The sequence below is a fragment of the Bombus fervidus genome, chromosome 9 (genome assembly GCF_041682495.2).
Source record: "Bombus fervidus isolate BK054 chromosome 9, iyBomFerv1, whole genome shotgun sequence".
Lineage (NCBI taxonomy): Eukaryota > Metazoa > Arthropoda > Insecta > Hymenoptera > Apidae > Bombus > Bombus fervidus.
The window spans coordinates 2,282,093-2,301,310 of record NC_091525.1 but is presented as its reverse complement, the minus strand read 5'-3'; the positions used below and the strand labels follow the sequence as shown (position 1 = coordinate 2,301,310).

The 19,218-nt window shown below is 32.5% G+C and overlaps 3 protein-coding genes and 1 long non-coding RNA gene across 6 annotated transcripts; 2 read left to right on the top strand and 2 right to left on the bottom strand.

Annotated features, from left to right (window-relative positions):
• Positions 1 to 14: 14 nt before the first annotated feature.
• LOC139990839 (uncharacterized) lies at positions 15 to 1,738 on the top strand. Its single transcript, XR_011800671.1, has 2 exons — positions 15 to 358; positions 400 to 1,738. It is a non-coding gene; the product is annotated as an uncharacterized lncRNA (long non-coding RNA).
• A 1,606-nt stretch (positions 1,739 to 3,344) lies between these two features.
• Positions 3,345 to 9,505, bottom strand: LOC139990745 (urea transporter 1). 3 transcript variants are annotated; one of them, XR_011800640.1, is made up of 11 exons: positions 9,349 to 9,505; positions 9,009 to 9,131; positions 8,640 to 8,759; positions 8,090 to 8,241; positions 7,477 to 7,624; positions 5,721 to 5,804; positions 5,339 to 5,486; positions 5,024 to 5,205; positions 4,665 to 4,826; positions 4,145 to 4,316; positions 3,345 to 3,950 (listed from the first exon to the last, which is right to left on the bottom strand). XR_011800640.1 is itself a non-coding variant. In XM_072010218.1 (10 exons), exons 1-10 carry the CDS (start codon positions 9,385 to 9,387, stop codon positions 3,882 to 3,884), a joined length of 1,227 nt encoding a protein of 408 aa, XP_071866319.1. In that variant the 5' UTR covers positions 9,388 to 9,504; the 3' UTR covers positions 3,345 to 3,881. The 3 variants fall into 3 exon arrangements, 2 of the variants coding, with proteins under 2 accessions (XP_071866319.1, XP_071866320.1); XM_072010218.1 differs by lacking the exon at positions 4,145 to 4,316 and having other exon boundaries at positions 9,349 to 9,504; XM_072010219.1 differs by lacking the exons at positions 4,145 to 4,316; positions 5,024 to 5,205; positions 5,339 to 5,486.
• A 415-nt stretch (positions 9,506 to 9,920) lies between these two features.
• Positions 9,921 to 13,714, bottom strand: Mcm6 (minichromosome maintenance 6). The gene is made up of 11 exons (XM_072010110.1): positions 13,429 to 13,714; positions 13,203 to 13,346; positions 12,855 to 13,119; positions 12,578 to 12,780; positions 12,275 to 12,476; positions 11,627 to 12,157; positions 11,239 to 11,544; positions 10,833 to 11,166; positions 10,613 to 10,726; positions 10,409 to 10,548; positions 9,921 to 10,322 (listed from the first exon to the last, which is right to left on the bottom strand). Exons 1-11 carry the CDS (start codon positions 13,518 to 13,520, stop codon positions 10,227 to 10,229), a joined length of 2,427 nt encoding a protein of 808 aa, XP_071866211.1. The 5' UTR covers positions 13,521 to 13,714; the 3' UTR covers positions 9,921 to 10,226.
• A 556-nt stretch (positions 13,715 to 14,270) lies between these two features.
• On the top strand, positions 14,271 to 18,282 carry LOC139990872 (uncharacterized). The gene is made up of 3 exons (XM_072010446.1): positions 14,271 to 14,651; positions 15,072 to 15,382; positions 15,902 to 18,282. Exons 1-3 carry the CDS (start codon positions 14,613 to 14,615, stop codon positions 16,395 to 16,397), a joined length of 846 nt encoding a protein of 281 aa, XP_071866547.1. The 5' UTR covers positions 14,271 to 14,612; the 3' UTR covers positions 16,398 to 18,282.
• Positions 18,283 to 19,218: the final 936 nt, after the last annotated feature.

Here is a 19,218-nt window from a genome sequence, read left to right as displayed (position 1 = left end):
ACCGACGCTTGCCACTTCCACCACCAGCCATCCCTTTCCTTCGCCGCCAGCAGTGGCGTCCGTGCCTCCGACGACCTCCCTTTTTGCCCATAGTGCGGTCACCTTTGCTTATGTATCTGTACTCGTAGCGATATCGCATCGTGCGTATCTTTCTTCCTTAAAACTGATGTTTGTACGAGTATTAGAACGCTTGACAGAAATGGGACAAACTGAGAAAAATTATTACGGCATTGTGAAAACCTTTGGAAATTCCTAGTACGCGTTTGATATTTTCCATTAGAAAAGTACATGGTGGAATCTTGATTGTCCGAACTAATCATGTATGCTTAAAGAAAGACAAGAAATCTTGAAGAAAAATGTGACAAATTCTATTCTTCTTTCCCTATTTTGCTTACAGAGAGTCATCTTCAAATTTTATATTGATTAATGTTCCAATAATCTGTCGTTTCGTTAATCGATGTTCCGATAATCGGCTCTACTGCATTAACATATTTTTGACGAGATACGACACACTGATATTTGCATGTACAATGCAACTCCATTTGTTGAAATGAAATTTTAGCTAATGTCCGATCAAATGAACTTCTGCCGATTGAATCCACTTATCTGAATGGTGGACTCTTATGGTATGAATTCTAGTTATTTATTAATCTCGTAGATTCCGACAAAAGTCCATTGTGTACATCAGTTTACAAAATTATTAAGGAATTTATAAAATACATATATAAAAGAAGTAAGAAATTTGACCTCGGAATTTCCTCTTCCACTTATTTTGTCATTTTCCCTGTAACGGTTACAGGCTGGTCACGTAAGGGATTTAATCCCTTCTTAGATAGTCTGGACTCAATCCTGATCAAAATTTAAAAATGTAGATAGAATCGTGGGTTTTACTCTTTACGAGAGAAGCCATCTTCTCTATCGTTGCCGCCATGCCGAAGAATCCCAAGATTTTCCTCGACTTCGTTATTTATAACTTAATCCTAGCGTTCTCCAGACGCAGTAACCCGTGATATAAACTTTATACCTAACCACATCACGAAACTTGTACGCTGTGAATAATGAAAGGAATATAAAAGAAACGACGTTATGTCGAGTGAATATTAATAGAAGTTAGTGATATAACTATTCGATATATTTTTAGATATTTAATATTTTGCGTTATTTATTTTATGCACGCGTAAACGAACGTGTGAAAATGAATTTTTCGATAATTGGCTGCAGTCAATATCAAAACAATTCTATTTCCGAGGAATATCAATTTGTCTAATATAATTTAAGAACTAATTTCTATTCTGTCTTCTATTTGTCTCAAATTCAGCAATTGGGAAGGAAGGTTTGATATTAGAAAGGGTCAGATAATATATTCTTACAATTTCATAATGTTTGGAGAATACGCTGCTCCGTAATATAAACAACAATCCGATACCTATAACTTTTAATGATACTTAATTTTACCTTCACAATTTACGAATTATCTACTTTACAGCATGGTAATAGCTAAGACACATTTGCGCAATAAAATCGTAGGGTCAATTTACCTTGATTTATGAAAATACAAATAACGTTGTTTCTGCATTATGAAGTGATGCAAGAAGCTACGAGGAAGAAATTACTACCTTAATCGCAGGATTGCAGAAACTTATAATTCCAGTCTTGCAGTTTACGAATTATACGAAAGAATACGAGCTAATCGAGTTTAGGATCACTTTTCTTAGAAAAGTATTTAGAGAACCAAAAAGTACATACATACATATTATAAAAATACAAACATACATGTTACTATGAAAAGCTATGTAAATTTTTAACGCTAAATATAACACTACTGCGGAGCAACATATTGAATTGATCGAACAATAACATTTGCCTAATGAGAGTTTGAATCTAGCAACTAGCATCGCGACGGTCATCGATGGCGCATGTGACACGAAATATATGTATTACTCAACCGGAAATTGTATTTCTACATCTCAAAATAACATTTCAAGAACACAAATTCGGAATGAGTAAAGATAGACATTTATCAAGAAAACCATTGTGGAAATAATTTAACGACAAAATAGAATCTAGGACAGGGTCGTGCTTGTGAATAATGCCCTTATCAGAAAAAAGAAAAACGTACATGTATAAAGTAATGTTACGAGTAAAACGTGAAAAGTTGGCAGTGCGTTATTGAAAGAAGTAATTTTCATGCTTCGTGAAAGGAAGAGTTACATAACGTAAAATTGTGTCTATCTGTCGGATCAATTTTTACAAAAAGTGGTAAAATCGAAGTACTGCAGAGAAATAGAAATGTAACGCTACTCTAGACCTCTGCAAGTTAAACGACAACTTCATACGATTCCTACCTGTTGCCTCATATCGATGGAATGTAGACTAATTGAAATAAAAAAAAATCATTTTGAAATTGAAAGACCATTTCTTTTACTTTGACGTTACTTGGAGAAAAGTTTGAAGACAATTTTCTAAGATTTTAAAGTAAAAAATATGTACGATAATTCTGAAGAAAATTGTTAAACAGAGTTTTATGCCAACCTGCAAAGAACATTCTTTTTTGTACGATACTATTTTACCAGTAAGTATAACAAGTCCCAAGCCTTGAAGTTTATTGCTTCAGGCGATATTATTAACGGCTACTCAAAGCGAAATATATGTAGCTTTAAAATTATAACAAGTAAATTTCGCTACATGTACGAGCAAATTAGAAAGAAAAAGAACGTTTTCTTCGAGAAAGAATATCTTATGCAATGCGACACATTAAACTGAAAATGAATATACGTACACACAAATATGACAAATGAGAGAAAGTTTGACGTTGTCTTCACAAATTTTAATACAGCTAAGATATCAACAACTCTCAATGCGCAGCATCATGCATACTTTTCCAATATCCTCCAAGTTACTTCGTTCTGTGGAAAATCAATCTTGCATGAATAAACAGATACCCCTTGCAACGTAATATATTAAAAGGAAATAACATTGTTCTGTAAATATTCACCTTTACGAAATATTCGATATATTCCTGCTTGGAAATTACATGAATATGCATGTTACATATATTACAAAGTATGAAACAACTATCATATATTGCAATAGTAGCGTCCATGAAAAGCACTAGAACACAGGATGAGATTATGCCAGGATTATTAAAAATAGAAATAGAGTGGTAGAAGTTGTAGGACATTGTCGAATATCATATATTTACACTCTGTTTTCCTTCCGTAGTATATTGAAATATTAGAAGAATAATTAAAATATAAATGTTCATAGTTAATAGTATCCAGTACTATAGATATTTTATTATTGTTTTATTTTATTTTTATTTTATTATTATTAGATATTAAATTTTTTTGACTGCAGTGTCTATCCTCGATAAATTCATAAGGAAAGAAAGAAGATATTCGCAAAACTTATTTTTAACGAAGCAGCGTCACATTGTTTCTCTATTCGTATTTTCGCACTTGACCTTTATTCGTGAAAATTGTCATCAATTCATCATATACAAGAGAAAAGTTGAAAGTATTTTTTTCATATTTTCTAAGAAATCATGTCACAAATCCGAATGTCTTATATACATAAAGCACGTAGTTAACGCAATAAAAGAACAGACGCAGTAGTCGTTATGCAGGACAAATGAAAATTCTCCGTCGAATTTACGACACGGGCTCCACGTCGTAAGCTAAAAAAAGCAGCCAAGTAATTTTATTGATCGACTTGTAGATTCTTGAATGCTTCCGTTAAAAATTCGTTGTAACAATCCAATGTATTTCTTATGAGAGAAGAAATAGCGAGTGAAAGCAGATATAAGACATTGAATTCAAATTTCTATAAAACATCCATATGAAATGTGCAAATGAAAATATCGCATTATGCTTATTTTATCATTAAACGTCAAGCGTTGATATCTTTTTTCGATTTTTAGCACCGTCTTCGATATTTTCTGGATCATTTATCTACAAGAAAAGAAAAGAACAATACATTAAAACCTAAAAGAATACACGGTATTTTATTTTTTCTGATAACTGTACTACTTTCTAATCTGATATTTTAGTCGAAATAGAAAGTGCAATATACCGAGTATATACTACTATATATTTCTTTAAACACAAACTACATAAATAAATACGCGAACTGCAAAATCATTTACTTTTGTTTTTATCGATACTTTATTTATACTGGCAAGGATTATTCTTTCCGTCTTGCAAATAAAGTAAAAGGCGAGCGTGTCGCCGACTGCTTTTGCCGATAACCTTTGTATAACGAAACCACATTCACCATACGCGATTCCTTGGAATCGTATAAAAGCAGGTTAACCTCGGCTAGAGTAGAAATCGATTTCTAGAGTTCCCATGACGATAGTCTCATCATAACGCATATCAAACTTTCTCCGACTATAATCAATTGTATTCCAGTATATGAAATATACTAGAAATAACAATGAACATGTTTTTTGTTTCTAAAAATTCTAAGTGCTAAAAAATTTCGTAACTATGATATTAAAATTTTTTTTATGGACTCTGTATCAAACGCAGGCATATGGATTTTATAAAAAAAATAATGAGGAAATGACATCATACGCCCATGAAAGTAAATTGCAAAACATCAAAATATTATTAAGCAAATAGAATTTTTGAAGTGAAAAGGAAGGAAATAATACAAATTCATACTTGCTGAATAAGCTGTTGGTTGGCAAGATAATCCCGACGTTGTTCCTGTGGAATAGAAATAGGCGAGGGTTGCAGAAAAGTTTTATCTTCTGAGTTGTTCCTTAATTGCAGAAACAAAGAAGTCACCAGAATGAACGGTAGCGACAGTATCGGCAATTTCAGCTGTACATAAAATTATTTAATTCTTCATTTTGATTCTTAAGTTAGTATGTATATATATATATCTTTATCTTTTAAAACTCAAATTTTACTACGATTGACATCGTCTTTTTAAGATATTGATTAACATTAATTAACAGAAATCTATCTAAGAATTATTAAATTTTTAAAGCAAAAAATAAAAATATTAATTTAATTACATCTCTAAAGAAGAACAATACGCCATACTGCACGATCACAGTGTATACGATTGCTACGATCGTAGCTACAGCTGTTTGTCTGGTAAACGCAAATAAAGTTCCTAACGCAGCTCCCGTCAGAAAAGTGTTGTAACCCCAGAAGCCGGCATAAATTTCATCGATTTGTGTTCCAAGCATTAAACCTACGAATAACGAGAAACTATGACAGAAAAATAGAAAATACTAATATCTTTGTCTCAAGAACATTTGCAAGCTACGTTGACTCAATCTCACGCTCGATAAATTCAAGGTTCATACACAAAAATAGTATAATACCCGCCAATGAACCGATGAGTGCACCCAAAAAAGCAAAGCCAGCCGTTATCGGAGAACAAAGTAGACAAGCTAAATAAACCACAGCACCTATAATAACGCTTTCAACTGCTAACACCTGCGACGCTGACACTATAACGCCACGAAACATCTGAAAAATGTACAGAATGCGCACAAATTGACTCGTTAAAAAATGTCTTACAGTTAATGACAATGATGACTATATAATGTAATATGGCATTTAAAACATTCATGATACAGTTTGACGAAACAAAATAATGCAAGATGTTGTTTAAGATCCCAAGATATTCGAGTATCCGAAAATGTCTAATACCTTCAACGATGTGACACATGATTGAATTGTGAAAAGTGGAGCAAACTTTACCATTCCCCAGTCAATGTGTATCCCTGTCGCATTTTCTCCGATGAAACTGATATTGCCTGTCGTCGCATCACTTGTTGCATTGTCCTGGAAACAATAAGAATGTACTGTATAAACAACTGATCGTGTATGTACTCGCGACACACATAGCACGTATATGTGTACACGATATCTTTGTTCGAGTACATATAACCCTGTGCTCAAAACTGGGCTAGTTCGTCCATTGATATCCACGACCGAAAGAAAACTCAGGGCAAAAATACCCTTGAATAAAAAATCGATAGAACTTTCTTTCTATGGCGAATTTATTTAATTCCATATCTAAAAGAAGAACGCGCGACAATAATACGTTTCCTCCATTCGTAATCCGTTAAGTTAATTATACCTTCTAAATCATTCAAATTTTTATATTTGCAACTCAATGCTGTCTTTGACCTTCGCACGTAATCTTACATTACGTAAATTTTTTACTTCCTCTATATATTTTACTACAATTTTACTAAAATGACGAAGAAATACAGATTTAATGCGAATTTCATCTAAAAAAAAAGAGATCGACGAATCTGAGATGATTTTCATCTTTTCCTATCTCGCTCTAGAGACAAACAACAATAGGTAAGAAGTTTGTATTGATCGTGTGCGTGCCACATGGCGACTAGCGGAGTGGATGAGGCTTTTAAGCATCGCAACTTAAGTTGGACAACGTTGCTGGCATAACTAAACTTGAAATTATCGCTTTCATCTGTTATCGATCGATTATGTAACACACAAATGTTACTCGTTACTGTTCGTGCTGATGTGATATAACGATAAAAACTGATTGTACCGATTCTATGAAACTCCAATCAAAAATGCGATCACGTAGTCAAGGGTATTACATGGAATAAAACACATAACACGTATAAACGTATAAACGTGAAACATATAAACAACTGAATATTTTCTAAAAAATATTAATAACTTCGAAAGTGTTAATAGGCAAAATTGAAGTATTTTAAGGTATCATTTCATTAGCTTAACTTGTTAGTTTTTGGAACGTAAATATGTTAAGAACAGTTACATTCAGATATCGCTGATGAATATATAATATATGTATATACGGCACTACGTGACATAACGTGATAAAAATTTTGTAGCAGTACACGTGTAGGCGTGCGTATCAAAATACATAAATCTTCATAAACTTATGAGCACGCTGCGTTATCAAATGATATCTTTATAACAAATAGTTTCCATACTATTTACATAGAACATAAATAGAAGAATGTCTCCAGTTCAGCACTTGAAACAAAATAGAGAGTAACTTCACATTTAACATTATAAGTCATATCATGAGATCTAACAAATAATTAGATTGTAAAATGGAGAAAAATTACATGATTCTGTTTCAAAAATTCATGATAACCTTGGATTTACTATGAAAAAAAAAAATTTTTGAATCGGTTATATATTTTTGTCGATATGTGTTGTGCACAAAATCTTGGTCAATAATCTTTGTTACATTACAAATGACTGAGAAACGTGCGGTACGTTAGAGTGTACCATAAATCTTACATCTACGATAAATAATAATTTTATGACTTTTAATATAAGAACATAAATTTATAGCGAATAAATAAAATTTTACGATTACGTGTGATATTAACAGGTCTTTTAAAGTCTCTAAAAGTCTGGACTACTGGTACCGAAAAAAGGAGTGTTTATCTATGCATTCCGCAACAATACGAAAATTGAATGCTCACACAACAAATTCTATTACCATTCTCATAACTGGTTGCAGTTTCTCCGTCGTATCAAGCCCATTGTCTTGGGTATAAAGGACCAAGAGCAACGCAAATTCAGCCAGATTAAACGGCCATGCTGTGAATGGTAACTTATTGTTTTCGAAAGAGCGGGTCAAGTAAACACTGTAAACATTAATCATTAAAAAAATTAGTTAAAAGCGTTCTATAATTATCACTGTTGTTTAAATTTAATCTACGTTGTAATGTAATATACTGTCGAATATTTTTGTAATGGTAAAGTAAAATCTATTTAAAAGATTGAATGAACTTTTTTTTTTAATATTAAATTTAAGTAAATCTGTAAGATTTGAAACTTTATCGAAAATTTTACATATCATTCTACTCTATTAACAGGTGAAAAATAAACGATTCTCCAAAAATCATAAAAGAATTGACTGTTGAGCTTTGTTTGAATACTTCATACGTCACACTCGTCACTTTACATTTACAACGATATCATAAAACTCAACAGAAAGTTATCTTATATTCGTAAGAATTACTAAAATGCTAATACTGCGCGTTACAGCAAACATTTTATAATAAAAAGTAAACTTATAAGCAGATATTCGTCAATTTATTGAAACTTGCCTAAAGATCGTTCCCAGAATAATCAGTAGTAGACTGAAACCATCGAATGGTCCATAGATATTTGGTATTAAACTAGACGATATCGCACCAACTAATAATGGATTCAACACTGTTAACCCATTTGCGATATTTTCCTGTGAATCTCGTATCAGCTGCAAATGAAATATATGCTTACCAAAACGTAATGTACGAATTTTCTCATATGACGTATCAACGAAAAAGCTCCGCAAATTGTATCGCGACGCGATCGTATTATCCTCGCAAAAAATTCCGCATTGCAGTCATTTTGTTTACTTTTCGTGAAACAATACCGTATCATGCGATGATCAAATGAATAATAATTACAAAAGCATGAATAATCGATTCATACGTCACGTAAATCAACAATGCAATTAGGCATTATTTATCCGCGTCAAATATATATATATATTTATATACATATTGGCATATATTTAATGAATATGTAGGAAGCACATAGTTCGAAGTTTTCAAAGTAAAAAATAATTAACAAAATATCATTTTTTAAATATTCGATGTAACAATTACGTACCACAGATAATAGAAGACCTATGGAACCAGTGATTGCGGAGAGGAGTAACGTACCCGGTGCATTAACTCCTAAAGAAATCGTTATCAATAATCCACTAATTGGATTATTTGCAAATACAACCTGTAAATTTATATAAGCTGAAAATGAGTATCTTTCAATCGATTTAAATATCAATTTGTGTATGTGCATATCTTTTTGAAAATCTTGTAGACGATCCTTATACTTATAAATCTAAGATATTAAATAACTGACTGACATAACTTATGTTAATTAAAAATAACGTACAGATGCAAATTTATTTATTATGTTATATCTATGAACTTTTTCGTTATCTATACATCATTTATAAAAGATATATAAGCTGCTTACTTGACTGAAACCTCGTAATAAAGAATCAAATAAGCGTACTATGCTCCAAAAAACGCTTTCCTTTTCCAACAAAAATTCTTGCCAAACGGTGAATGTTCCAGTAAAAACGGCCCGAGAATAGTCCTATATATGAATTATACTTAGAAATTTAATGTTAATACAAAAAAAAATTGTATTTTAGGTGCTACATATGTATATACCTAATACTAGAATATTATAAAACTTGAAATACACCTAGTACTTAATTCTGATTTCATCTAGTTTTATGATTAATTCACACTTTATGACATACGAAAAATATCTCATACTCATATCTTTTTATTTATCTTTCAGTACTCACATGGCGTGTAGATCCTTTTAATCGTTCTCTCGCGCTCATTCTATGATAAACTCACGTAAAACACTACAATTCCATTTTAAAAGTATATCCTTTTAACCACACTGTGCAAATTTCCCCACCATTTGTGAGATATGTTAATGATAAAGAGCAATGTGTATCTGTATGTCATTCGATGTTTGATATTTCTTCTTAAAAAATTGTGTGATACGAGATCGTGAATGTTTCAAATTTCTAAAAGAACTATTTATTCCACATTATAAATTAATATGTACTAGTAATTAATAAGTATTAATAATTGAAATATCAATTCAAAATTATTTTTAAGTACAAAATATTGTTGAACTTTTCTTGTTACTTGTTTCTTACTTCCACGTATTTACTCGTTTTAAATATTTAATATATATTATCTTTGCTTTAAACGAATGTTACTTTATGAGAGCATGTGGAGTACATAATTAATATAATTAGCATGGTTAGCAACTACCTTATTAATGTATTTATGTTAAACTGTTATAATGTAATAATTTTAGTAGTAGTTAAATAAACAGTCAATGTAACAAGTACACTGTATATTAATATAAATATTTATTTTTAATTTAAAATATGTAAAAAATATAATGGTGCGTTGTCTTCTGATTTTGAATTATAAATCCAATATTTTCAATGAATTAAGGCAAGTAGAGGTACATTTTGGTTTGGTTACATCAAGTAAGTAAAAAATATTTCCATAAAAATACTTTAATCTTGCGCCATCCACAATGTAAAATAAATTGTATTATTCATATGCGAAAATAAATTCCAATATTTACCTCTATTTACCATTACTTTATCAACAATTGCGTAATTAGTTCTTAACAATACTCTTGTATCAAAAAAGTTTAAACATCAATAATATAATTAGGATGTACAACAAGTAAAGGATCATTTTCTTCGTCTTTTTCATCCCTTGTAGTTAAAGGTATTATAATTTGATCCTGAAATACAATTAACAAAAGAAATTAAAAAATGAATCATTAATAATAAAATTCGAATAATTTTAAATAACTACTTTTCTACGTACATGATATGTTAACCTATCAATGATCTTTTCAATAAAATTTTTTCTTTCCAACAACTCTTCTTCTGAATCTATTTGATCCTGTATTTGATCGAGATACCATGCCACCAGTTCTGATTTCTTTAATCCACCTTTAGTGTCCCCTGTAGAAAAGAGAAAATTATAAAATAAATATTTATATAAATAATAACTTCAGACACAATATACCTGTAGCAACAGTTTCACTTTCAGCACGAGTTTCTTCATTTCTCATGTACAACACTAACATATTAGATAAATTTTTATACTCTTCGAAGGACATTGTTAGTTTCTTCTTGTGTTCTATAAATATAATGTAAAGAAGAAAAGAGGGATGTATAAGATTAACTATTACACATAGACATTCACATAGAGACATTTAAGTTTATGTAAGTGATATATAATTTACGTGTAGGAGTTTCCGCTTCCATATCGTGATCTAATGCGTTGAGAGCCTCCATGATAGGAGGAGCATCATTCATATCGACATCCATTCCATCATCTTCGGCTTTTTCTAAATCTATATCCGGCTGTTCTACAGTAACGATACTTTTACTTAATAAACGTTTTGCTTCTGAAACATGTTTTATAGTAACTTCATCTGAGCATTCTAATTTAGCCATGGCTTCCGATAATCTAATAAGGCTTTCTAATTTTCTAACAGTAACTCTCCATTTGCCGGAGCCACTACCAGTTTTTTGTCTAAGCGTAGTATAACTATCAACTAAAGATTCTGCCGCTTCCTGAAATTGAAAAAGGAAATTAATCCAAATAATTTAAATAATGAATTTATATTTAAAACGGTATAACAATACCTGATTTAACATAGGTTTAAAATGTTTGGCAAAATTAATATATCTAGAGATCTCTGATTGCGAATATACTGTATCAAAACCTTGCCAATTATCGCAATGTAAATCAATAATTCTTTTAGCGATTGCATTATCAACAATTTCATTGCATTCATCGACTATAATAAAGAATAAGTCAAATCTGGACATAATTGGAGCCGTTAATTGAACATTTTGTTGTAATGACTTTTTCCTATCATACCGTCCACCAACGGGATTTGCTGCTGCTAATATTGATGTTCGGGCATTCAAAGTTGCTCTTACGCCAGCCTAAAAATATATATATTTTATTAATGCTAATATGCATATACTAGAAAATTTTAATATCAATTATCACTCGACATCAACAGACCTTAGCTAGTGAAATAGTTTGTTGCTCCATGGCTTCGTGTATAGCCACTTGATCCCTGATATCCATTTTATCAAATTCATCGATACAACAAATACCTTGATCAGCAAGCATCAAAGCACCAGCTTCAATAACAAAATCAGGCGACTCTTCATCTCTTACTACAGCAGCAGTTAATCCAGCTGCGGAAGACGCCTTTCCTGAAGTGTAAATTGATCTTGGTGTGATGTCAGCAACACTTTTTAGAAATTGAGATTTCGCTGTACTAGGATCACCAACAAGACAACAGTTTATATCCCCTCGTAACGAGGTACCCTCTAACGTTGTTTTCGGCACACCACCAAACAACATTAAAGTAATTCCTTTTTTAACTTCATCGTTACCGTGTATAGCGGAAAATAAACTTTGTACAAGATTTTCATATAGATTTTTGTCACGACTCATTTCATATATACGATTCCATTCTGCTTCTGACATTCGCTTTTTCATCATTTCTTGAGAAATTTCTTCCATATTTGTTTCGGTACCACCAAACTAGAAAAATATTAATAACATAAAATATGTATACATATATATACACATTACTATATTATGATATGTATTGTACATGTATATGTACATATGGCACAATATGTAACTAATTTGTTATACCCTAAAACTTGTTGGAGTAACACTGCAAGCTAGAAATGCTGTTTTATACGTTAATTCACGTGTTCCTAGAGCTTTTAATCCTGTTATTCCTTCTCCTTGTTCAGTAGGTTTCCGACGTGCTGCTTTAAGATCAGCTTTTGCACCACTAAGTGAAAGAACTGATACATCTGGTACTACTATCATAGTTCCTGTAAAGTCATACCTAGAAATGTACAAATAAGATTTATTAGAGAACTTAGAGAAAGTGAACGAAGCTATATAAGTAATTTTAATATAATATTGTATAGGTATTTAGTAAAATACCTGTCACCAGGTTGAATAGTTTCTACAGCTTCTGCTCGTAAAATAACTTCAAGCGAACGTGGAATGCAGCCTCTAGGAAGTTCTGCTTGTGTCTCTTGTACTCTAATTTTTTGGAAATCAACAAATATGGAATTATCTACATCTAGCAGGAAACGCCTCCTATTATTACATACTGGATTATGACAAATTGTTGGATTGCAGAACTGTAAATAATTACCCAAATTGTAATAATTTCATTACAAACATATTCATATCAATGAGGTCATTTACATTATACCTTAAATTGTTGTTCTACATTTTTTATTACAGCATTACAGTCCATACAAATAAATGTTCCTAGCACCAACTCTGGATGGACAGGATGTGTTCTTATTACTTGACCAGATATACGTATTAATGTACCGAGTTTCGAGGCATTTAGTTCTCTTAATTTTTGTCGTATCGGGACTTCCACAAAACTCACATAACATTCCTTTTCCTTCCTCAAATCTGCAACATCCTTGACATAATTACAGACTGCTTGGCATAGGTATGGATAAACTCTATAAAAAAAGATTACAATTTATTAAATAAAAACAAATGATTAAACTGGTGTCGTAATAAAAAGAACATCCTAAAATCTCACCTAAAATACTCTTCAACAATGGTTGTTGACAATACTTGATTGTATTCATCTACATCGTCAAAAGTCACTTCTAATGTACTATGTTCTGGACTTACAAGTTCTTTGGCTGGTTCAAGGTATTTTACAGTTCCATGTTCCTTAAAGCTAATTAATAAAATAAGAATATATGTTTTAAAAGGCAAGTTTGAGGTATCGACTGTCTTTAAATGAAGTGTAAAAATTTTACTCTTCTAAAAAGTCCTGGAACAGCTTTTGACATTTGATCCCAACTTCATCAGGTACACGTGAGCGAATATTTTGCGTATCTCCGACATCCATTCTTCGAAATAATTAACAATTACTTATTAGAACAATATTTTAGCGCAGCGTTCAGCAATGAAACAACGCGCGAGAACAGTTTGGCGGGAACTAAGTTTAGGCGCGTTTTCAAAATTGGCGTCCCTTGTGTACAACAAGAAATATAAAAATAAACGAAAATAAATTTTATTCTTTTGTACAATATTCACGTGTACAATATGTTAATATATAAAGAATATTATTATTCTAATCTTAATTATATATTTCTGATAAGAAACAGATACAAAATTGCCAAAGTTAACAAATAAAATACCTATTACTGCCATGATTCTAGTAGGATTACCGACACGAAGAGCTGGAACCGTCATACAGCGCACTCTATAATACCATGAAAATAAACAATGTTCCTATACTCTGTGCTCCTACATCGCCTATACGAGTATCTTCAGGTTTCTTTCATCTTTTTTGTTCTATTATGTCGTTATGTTATTATTATTTTTACGTATTATGACTGTAATGACAAATAATATTTTATTCTGTTATCACTCCATAAATAATGAAAAAACTGAATATTCTTTGTAATACCGAAAAAATATCTTTAATTAAAGGTATGATATAATAACATTACATCATATATAATAAGAATGAATCTAACATATCATTCATTACTTTTTGATACTCTGTACGTAGTATGTATACCTTATTGAGAAAAAAGAATTCTGCACAACAAACATGTAGTATAAAAGTATAAAATTTTTAATGCCTAGGATTTCTCAGATGTCGATGTATCTACCAGTAGTGATTTACCTTTGCAAAATATATGTAATATCTCTCACAAAAAATATTGTCTGATATTGTATATACACATAATGGCTGGGCATGATTCAAAAGATCTCGTACAGAATCGTAATGAAGGGCAATTAGAGATTTCACCGCATAAAAAAGGAGGAGAAAGTCGAAAAATCTTTTAGTATGTAAATAGATACGTACTTACACGGTGTATACATTTCCTGCGACGGACAAGACTTCGCTCTTAAGGCAGGTGGTGCTATAGGATATAAAAAGCACTCCCAGTGCGTACTGCCGTTTTAGTTCCTTCAAAAACCCTCCAGAATGTTAGTCAGTGTCGCAGATATTCTTGCCTTTTACTTGGTAAAATTGTACTCTTTTTTTTTTCATACTCTTTTAATTTGGTAAAACTTTATGTAACTTTAATATCATTCACGTCTTGAGGAAGATTATCAGATCAGATCGTTTATATACAATAAAATCAATACTGAAACGATAGAATAGAAACTGATATTTAATTAATTTAATAACAGTTACAGACGTAATATACACATCAAGTTTGGAATAAGTGAATTAATTGCCTACTAATATTTCATTTACTTTTTATATTAAATAGATTTATATTTTATGTTTGTTCCTAAAACGCGGCTGACAAAATGTAATTTTTAAACTATAACATTAAAGTTGTGACGAATATTAACTTTTAACTTATTTCGAAAAATGTAGAGGCGTGAAAAGTGGCACGATAATAATTGAATGAAAACTGAAAACTGTCCAATTCAGGTAACGCTTGCCTGTTCAACCAGTGGTGCATTGACAACAGAAGTATCTCGGGATATCCAACCAGTAACAAATTTACAGCCACCGGCCTTTAGTTATCTTCCAAGTACGAACGTTGTGTTGCCAAAACTTTCTCAACATGTTGTTTTCGCTAAACAAGCTTTGGACAATGGGTTAGAAGATGTCGGGGCTCCAGGTAGAGGTTTTACCGAAAGACAAACACAGACTGGGTATTCATACTTGAAACCTCTATTGATCGATCTCAAGTTACCATTCAAAGATCAGACGATGAAATCAATCAGTGATAAGCAAAGGTAAGAATACACTTTTGAAGTGTACAATTGAAAAGCATATCTAGTGCTCTACTGTTATAATACACTGCTATTCCTTTCATTAAGAGTTCATAGTTCGCAATTATTTGCAGTATTGAAATTTTCGGAGAAACGTTCTCGTTTATCTAATATTCGATCGTCGTTCATTTAGTTTTCGTTTGTTCACTTTCTACTAGGTAATCACAAAGAAAAGATAGATAATCTTAAAATGATAATTTTTAGAAACGAAACAGATATTTACGCAGGAGGTCAAACAAACGTTTGTACAATTAATAATTCGTATTTCGTGATTTTTACCGAGGAATCGAAGGGAAAAGTACAGTTGAAAGTGGATACTGTCACGAATAGGACCTGTCACTGTTAAATTAGGACCATAAGCCGCGTCACGAGTGTAACTCGATATTAGAACGCAAGGGGTTGATATTATCATAAATCACTGGTGATAATCGAGATACGCCCTATGTCGACCCTCGATAACGCGTCGAATATTTGCATTTTAAGATCAACGAACGAAGAGGGAAGTTCTGGAACAAAAGCAATAACGAGGGCAGGTAAATCATTGAGGTCAAACAACGGAACAAGGCTGCTGGCCGAGGTCGAATATCATCCGCACGTTCCACGGCGATCGTCGTATCAAGTTGTAGAAGAACTCGATGAGTACTTAACGGACGATTCGGATCATGCAGGATTGCCGCCCTATCGTGGGAAGGCTCAGACAACGAATCCCCATCGTAATTCGCAAGACATAACGACGGCCATCAAAACCCTCGATCACTTCCTGAGCGGGGTTCTGAACGATGATAGTTACAACAGCGAACTACATCCACCGCCCAATCCTGTTTTAGCCCTTGTCCTGTCTCGATACGGGCGATACGTGTCCGGAGCACGAAACCCTCGCGTGTACGCGCACATGGCCGTAAACAATATACACAACAACAAACCTTTTGGTAGTTATAAGTTGGAACGCGAGGAGCTGCCCACCTACGCTCGAAGATAATGCAGATAAACATTTTCCTCTCGCTTAGGACAAATTTTTACCTGTTGGACCCGTAGATTATCTCGTAGACGTCTTATTGTTAGTACCTGTGTGACATAGGACCGCGCGAGAATTGTTCGAAACCGGAAAAGAAATACGAAGAAAAGATAGTGGAATATGAAGAATGAATGCGGAAGAGATGAAAAATGTTGACAAGTATCGAAATACTATCAGAATCAAAGATTTTTTTTATTAAGAATCTCTTATCTGAAAATCTGAATAGGAACTATCTAATAAATAATTTTGATTTATTCGTTACCTTCATATTCGGCATTGGAAATAACTTTTGCTCAGCAGTGGAGTTCGGTAATGTACATATAAACGGCAGTGAAGTTAATTAATAGTTTACACGTCGTTAACGGCACGTTTAATCGCAAATACCGCGCATTACCCAACTCGGTATAATTTTCAATTCATAGATTCAATTTTACTTGAATTAATCTGCTTCCATTCACTGATACCGCTTAAACCACAGACACCAAGTTGAACTAAATCGAAGTCGCGAAGTTTGCCCTTCGTTGATATCGCACTGATTAATTATCCAAACGACACTTCGGATGCCGGTATTAAAGAAAACTTTAGAGCACTTCCTTCATAGCTCATTCTAAATTTAATCAATATCATGCGGATTTACCCTTGAATCTAGCGGCAATCGGGCTTGGTGCAAAGTTAATTGGAGTAGTTCGAGAAGCCGCTCGAGAAACCCCGATTAAGCACTAAACTACTCTCATTACACCTTCCTGTCTCTCCGGAAACCTCTCTAGATACTACTAACTTGATTTCATTGATGAAAGCCATGTACCAGTCTAGACCACTATTGCTCTTGTTCGGAATACGTCCATCAGATAGGTACATGCTAATAAACCTTTTTGGTCTCGTGCACCCCATGTTACTTCCAGTAAGAACTTGTCGTTCGATCGACAAAAATTTTACGACGATCATTACATGAGAAGATTGGAGAAAACATGGTACAAGAGAGGAAATATATAATTTGGAAAGTAAAATTTTAATAGAAAATCTGTATGTTTCCAAATATTAACACAGCTTATTACATCTCGTATAATTTTTACCTGATTAAAATGTCTAAAATCGACATACTCGTATTAATGCTCGGTGGAATACGTATTTAAATAAGATTTATAGAACGAAATGTTTCTTTAAAGTAAATAATTATTAAATCGGATATTCGATTAAATTCTGTTAACATCGTAATTTAAAATTCGATCAATCGAAACCCTATTTGGATTTCTTCATAACATCAAGCGTACTTTTACGTATATAGGATTTGCACTTGTAAACAAGTCGGAGATTTGTTATGAAATTATAATAACTCTAATAACGAGAGATTTACACATCTATAAAATTATTACGTACCATATATATTTTAATGAATCATTTTCCGCGAAAAGGATATTTTATTAAGCACATCGATCTCTATTGCACTCTGACATGGATCTCGCGAGTATATACACATTGAGGAATTTGAATCGGGGTGCGTATAAATAAATACATCATAAACATTGCAGTTACGGACATTTTCAGAGGTCGTTTAATTTTCCTATCTTCAGTATACTTGTTGCGGGATCATAAAACGAACGACGAGGGCTTAAGTGGTGCTTGATTGCCGTCCGTCCGCTAGGAAACCAGATTGTCTGAAAATTGTATTTTCAGGATGGCAGTTTCCATTAGCTTCTTCGAGCTTTACCAAAGGAGATCGGTTGGCAGTAATAGCTTTACTAATAGAGCATCTAGGTACTTGGAGACTTATAATTAGTCGATATGTTCGAGCCAATACGTTTTCCTTTTTGATCCTTCAAAGTTCGCGCTTTTAAACAAGTTGCTTATACGTATTCGTTTCACCTTTTTAATATCAAGCGAAATATTAGAGTATCACACGTAAATATTTACTTCTTCCTCTTGCTTTATGTAAAAAAGTAACAAATTTTTCGGGCGAAATTAGATTTTTTTTATGACAGATGCTCCACAATCACACCGACAATGTTTGCCAACATGTTCGGAATTTTATCCCAAGGAATAGATGTTATGTAGGGTAATTTTAACAACTGGTTCAGACTATATCTATATTCCAAGTGAAGTTAACGCATTGGTTGTCGCAACTGGTTTTCACTTTTCACTTCCTAAACTTCTCAGAAACTTATTTTCACTTAAAGAATTGAACTTAAAGAAAAAGAGACTCTAAAACCATTTGACACAATTGAAGAATATTCTTGATGTGCAATATTCAAAAACGGAAGGTTAGACAAGGTTATGAAAGGTTAGATTATTGGAATACTTGTACACACTTTATATATATATTGCATGAAACATTTTGAAATTTCAGTGGCATTCGGCCATCATCATTATTATTATATCGGAAAATTTTAAAACAAACCTAAAAATGTACGTAAAAGTTACGAGACATGTAGTGCAAGAACAGATTTTGCACAGATCACAAAACTATTCAAATACTTTCGTGAATCATCTAGTTAATTCTACAGTAGCATCGCGACGAACGAGATAATATTGTTACTTTATCTTATCCTTTTTATTTCATCTTCGCATTGTTCATATTTCCAACCATTTTAATCCTTCTCTTCGCTATTTTCCCTTTACAATTTCAAAGGGAAGCGTTTGTATAGAACGAGTAGACTCGATGAACTTTCTCGTATCGCATATTGCGTATTGTACAAGAGTTGTCGGAGATTTCAAAAGAAATATTACACCGATGCTAAAGAAAAACGTGGATTTACGGGCTCGGCGGAAAAGTCGGAATTTACGTTTG

Bases quoted from the DNA above. Each gene is read 5' to 3' on its own strand.
- LOC139990745 (XM_072010218.1), bottom strand. From the start codon at position 9,387: ATGAGCGCGAGAGAACGATTAAAAGGATCTACACGCCAT. The intron at 5,805-7,476 runs GTAATAGAATTT...TATTGTTTCCAG, and splicing joins TGCAACCAGTTATGAGAATG to GACAATGCAACAAGTGATGC. The intron at 3,951-4,664 runs GTATGAATTTGT...CTTTTCTTGTAG, and splicing joins ACCAACAGCTTATTCAGCAA to ATAAATGATCCAGAAAATAT.
- Mcm6 (XM_072010110.1), bottom strand. From the start codon at position 13,520: ATGGATGTCGGAGATACGCAAAATATTCGCTCACGTGTACCTGATGAA. The intron at 13,120-13,202 runs GTGAGATTTTAG...CTTTTTTTATAG, and splicing joins ATTGTTGAAGAGTATTTTAG to AGTTTATCCATACCTATGCC. The intron at 12,158-12,274 runs GTATAACAAATT...ATATTTTTCTAG, and splicing joins TTACTCCAACAAGTTTTAGG to TTTGGTGGTACCGAAACAAA.
- LOC139990872 (XM_072010446.1), top strand. From the start codon at position 14,613: ATGTTAGTCAGTGTCGCAGATATTCTTGCCTTTTACTTG. The intron at 14,652-15,071 runs GTAAAATTGTAC...TGTCCAATTCAG, and splicing joins ATATTCTTGCCTTTTACTTG to GTAACGCTTGCCTGTTCAAC. The intron at 15,383-15,901 runs GTAAGAATACAC...TTGCATTTTAAG, and splicing joins TCAATCAGTGATAAGCAAAG to ATCAACGAACGAAGAGGGAA.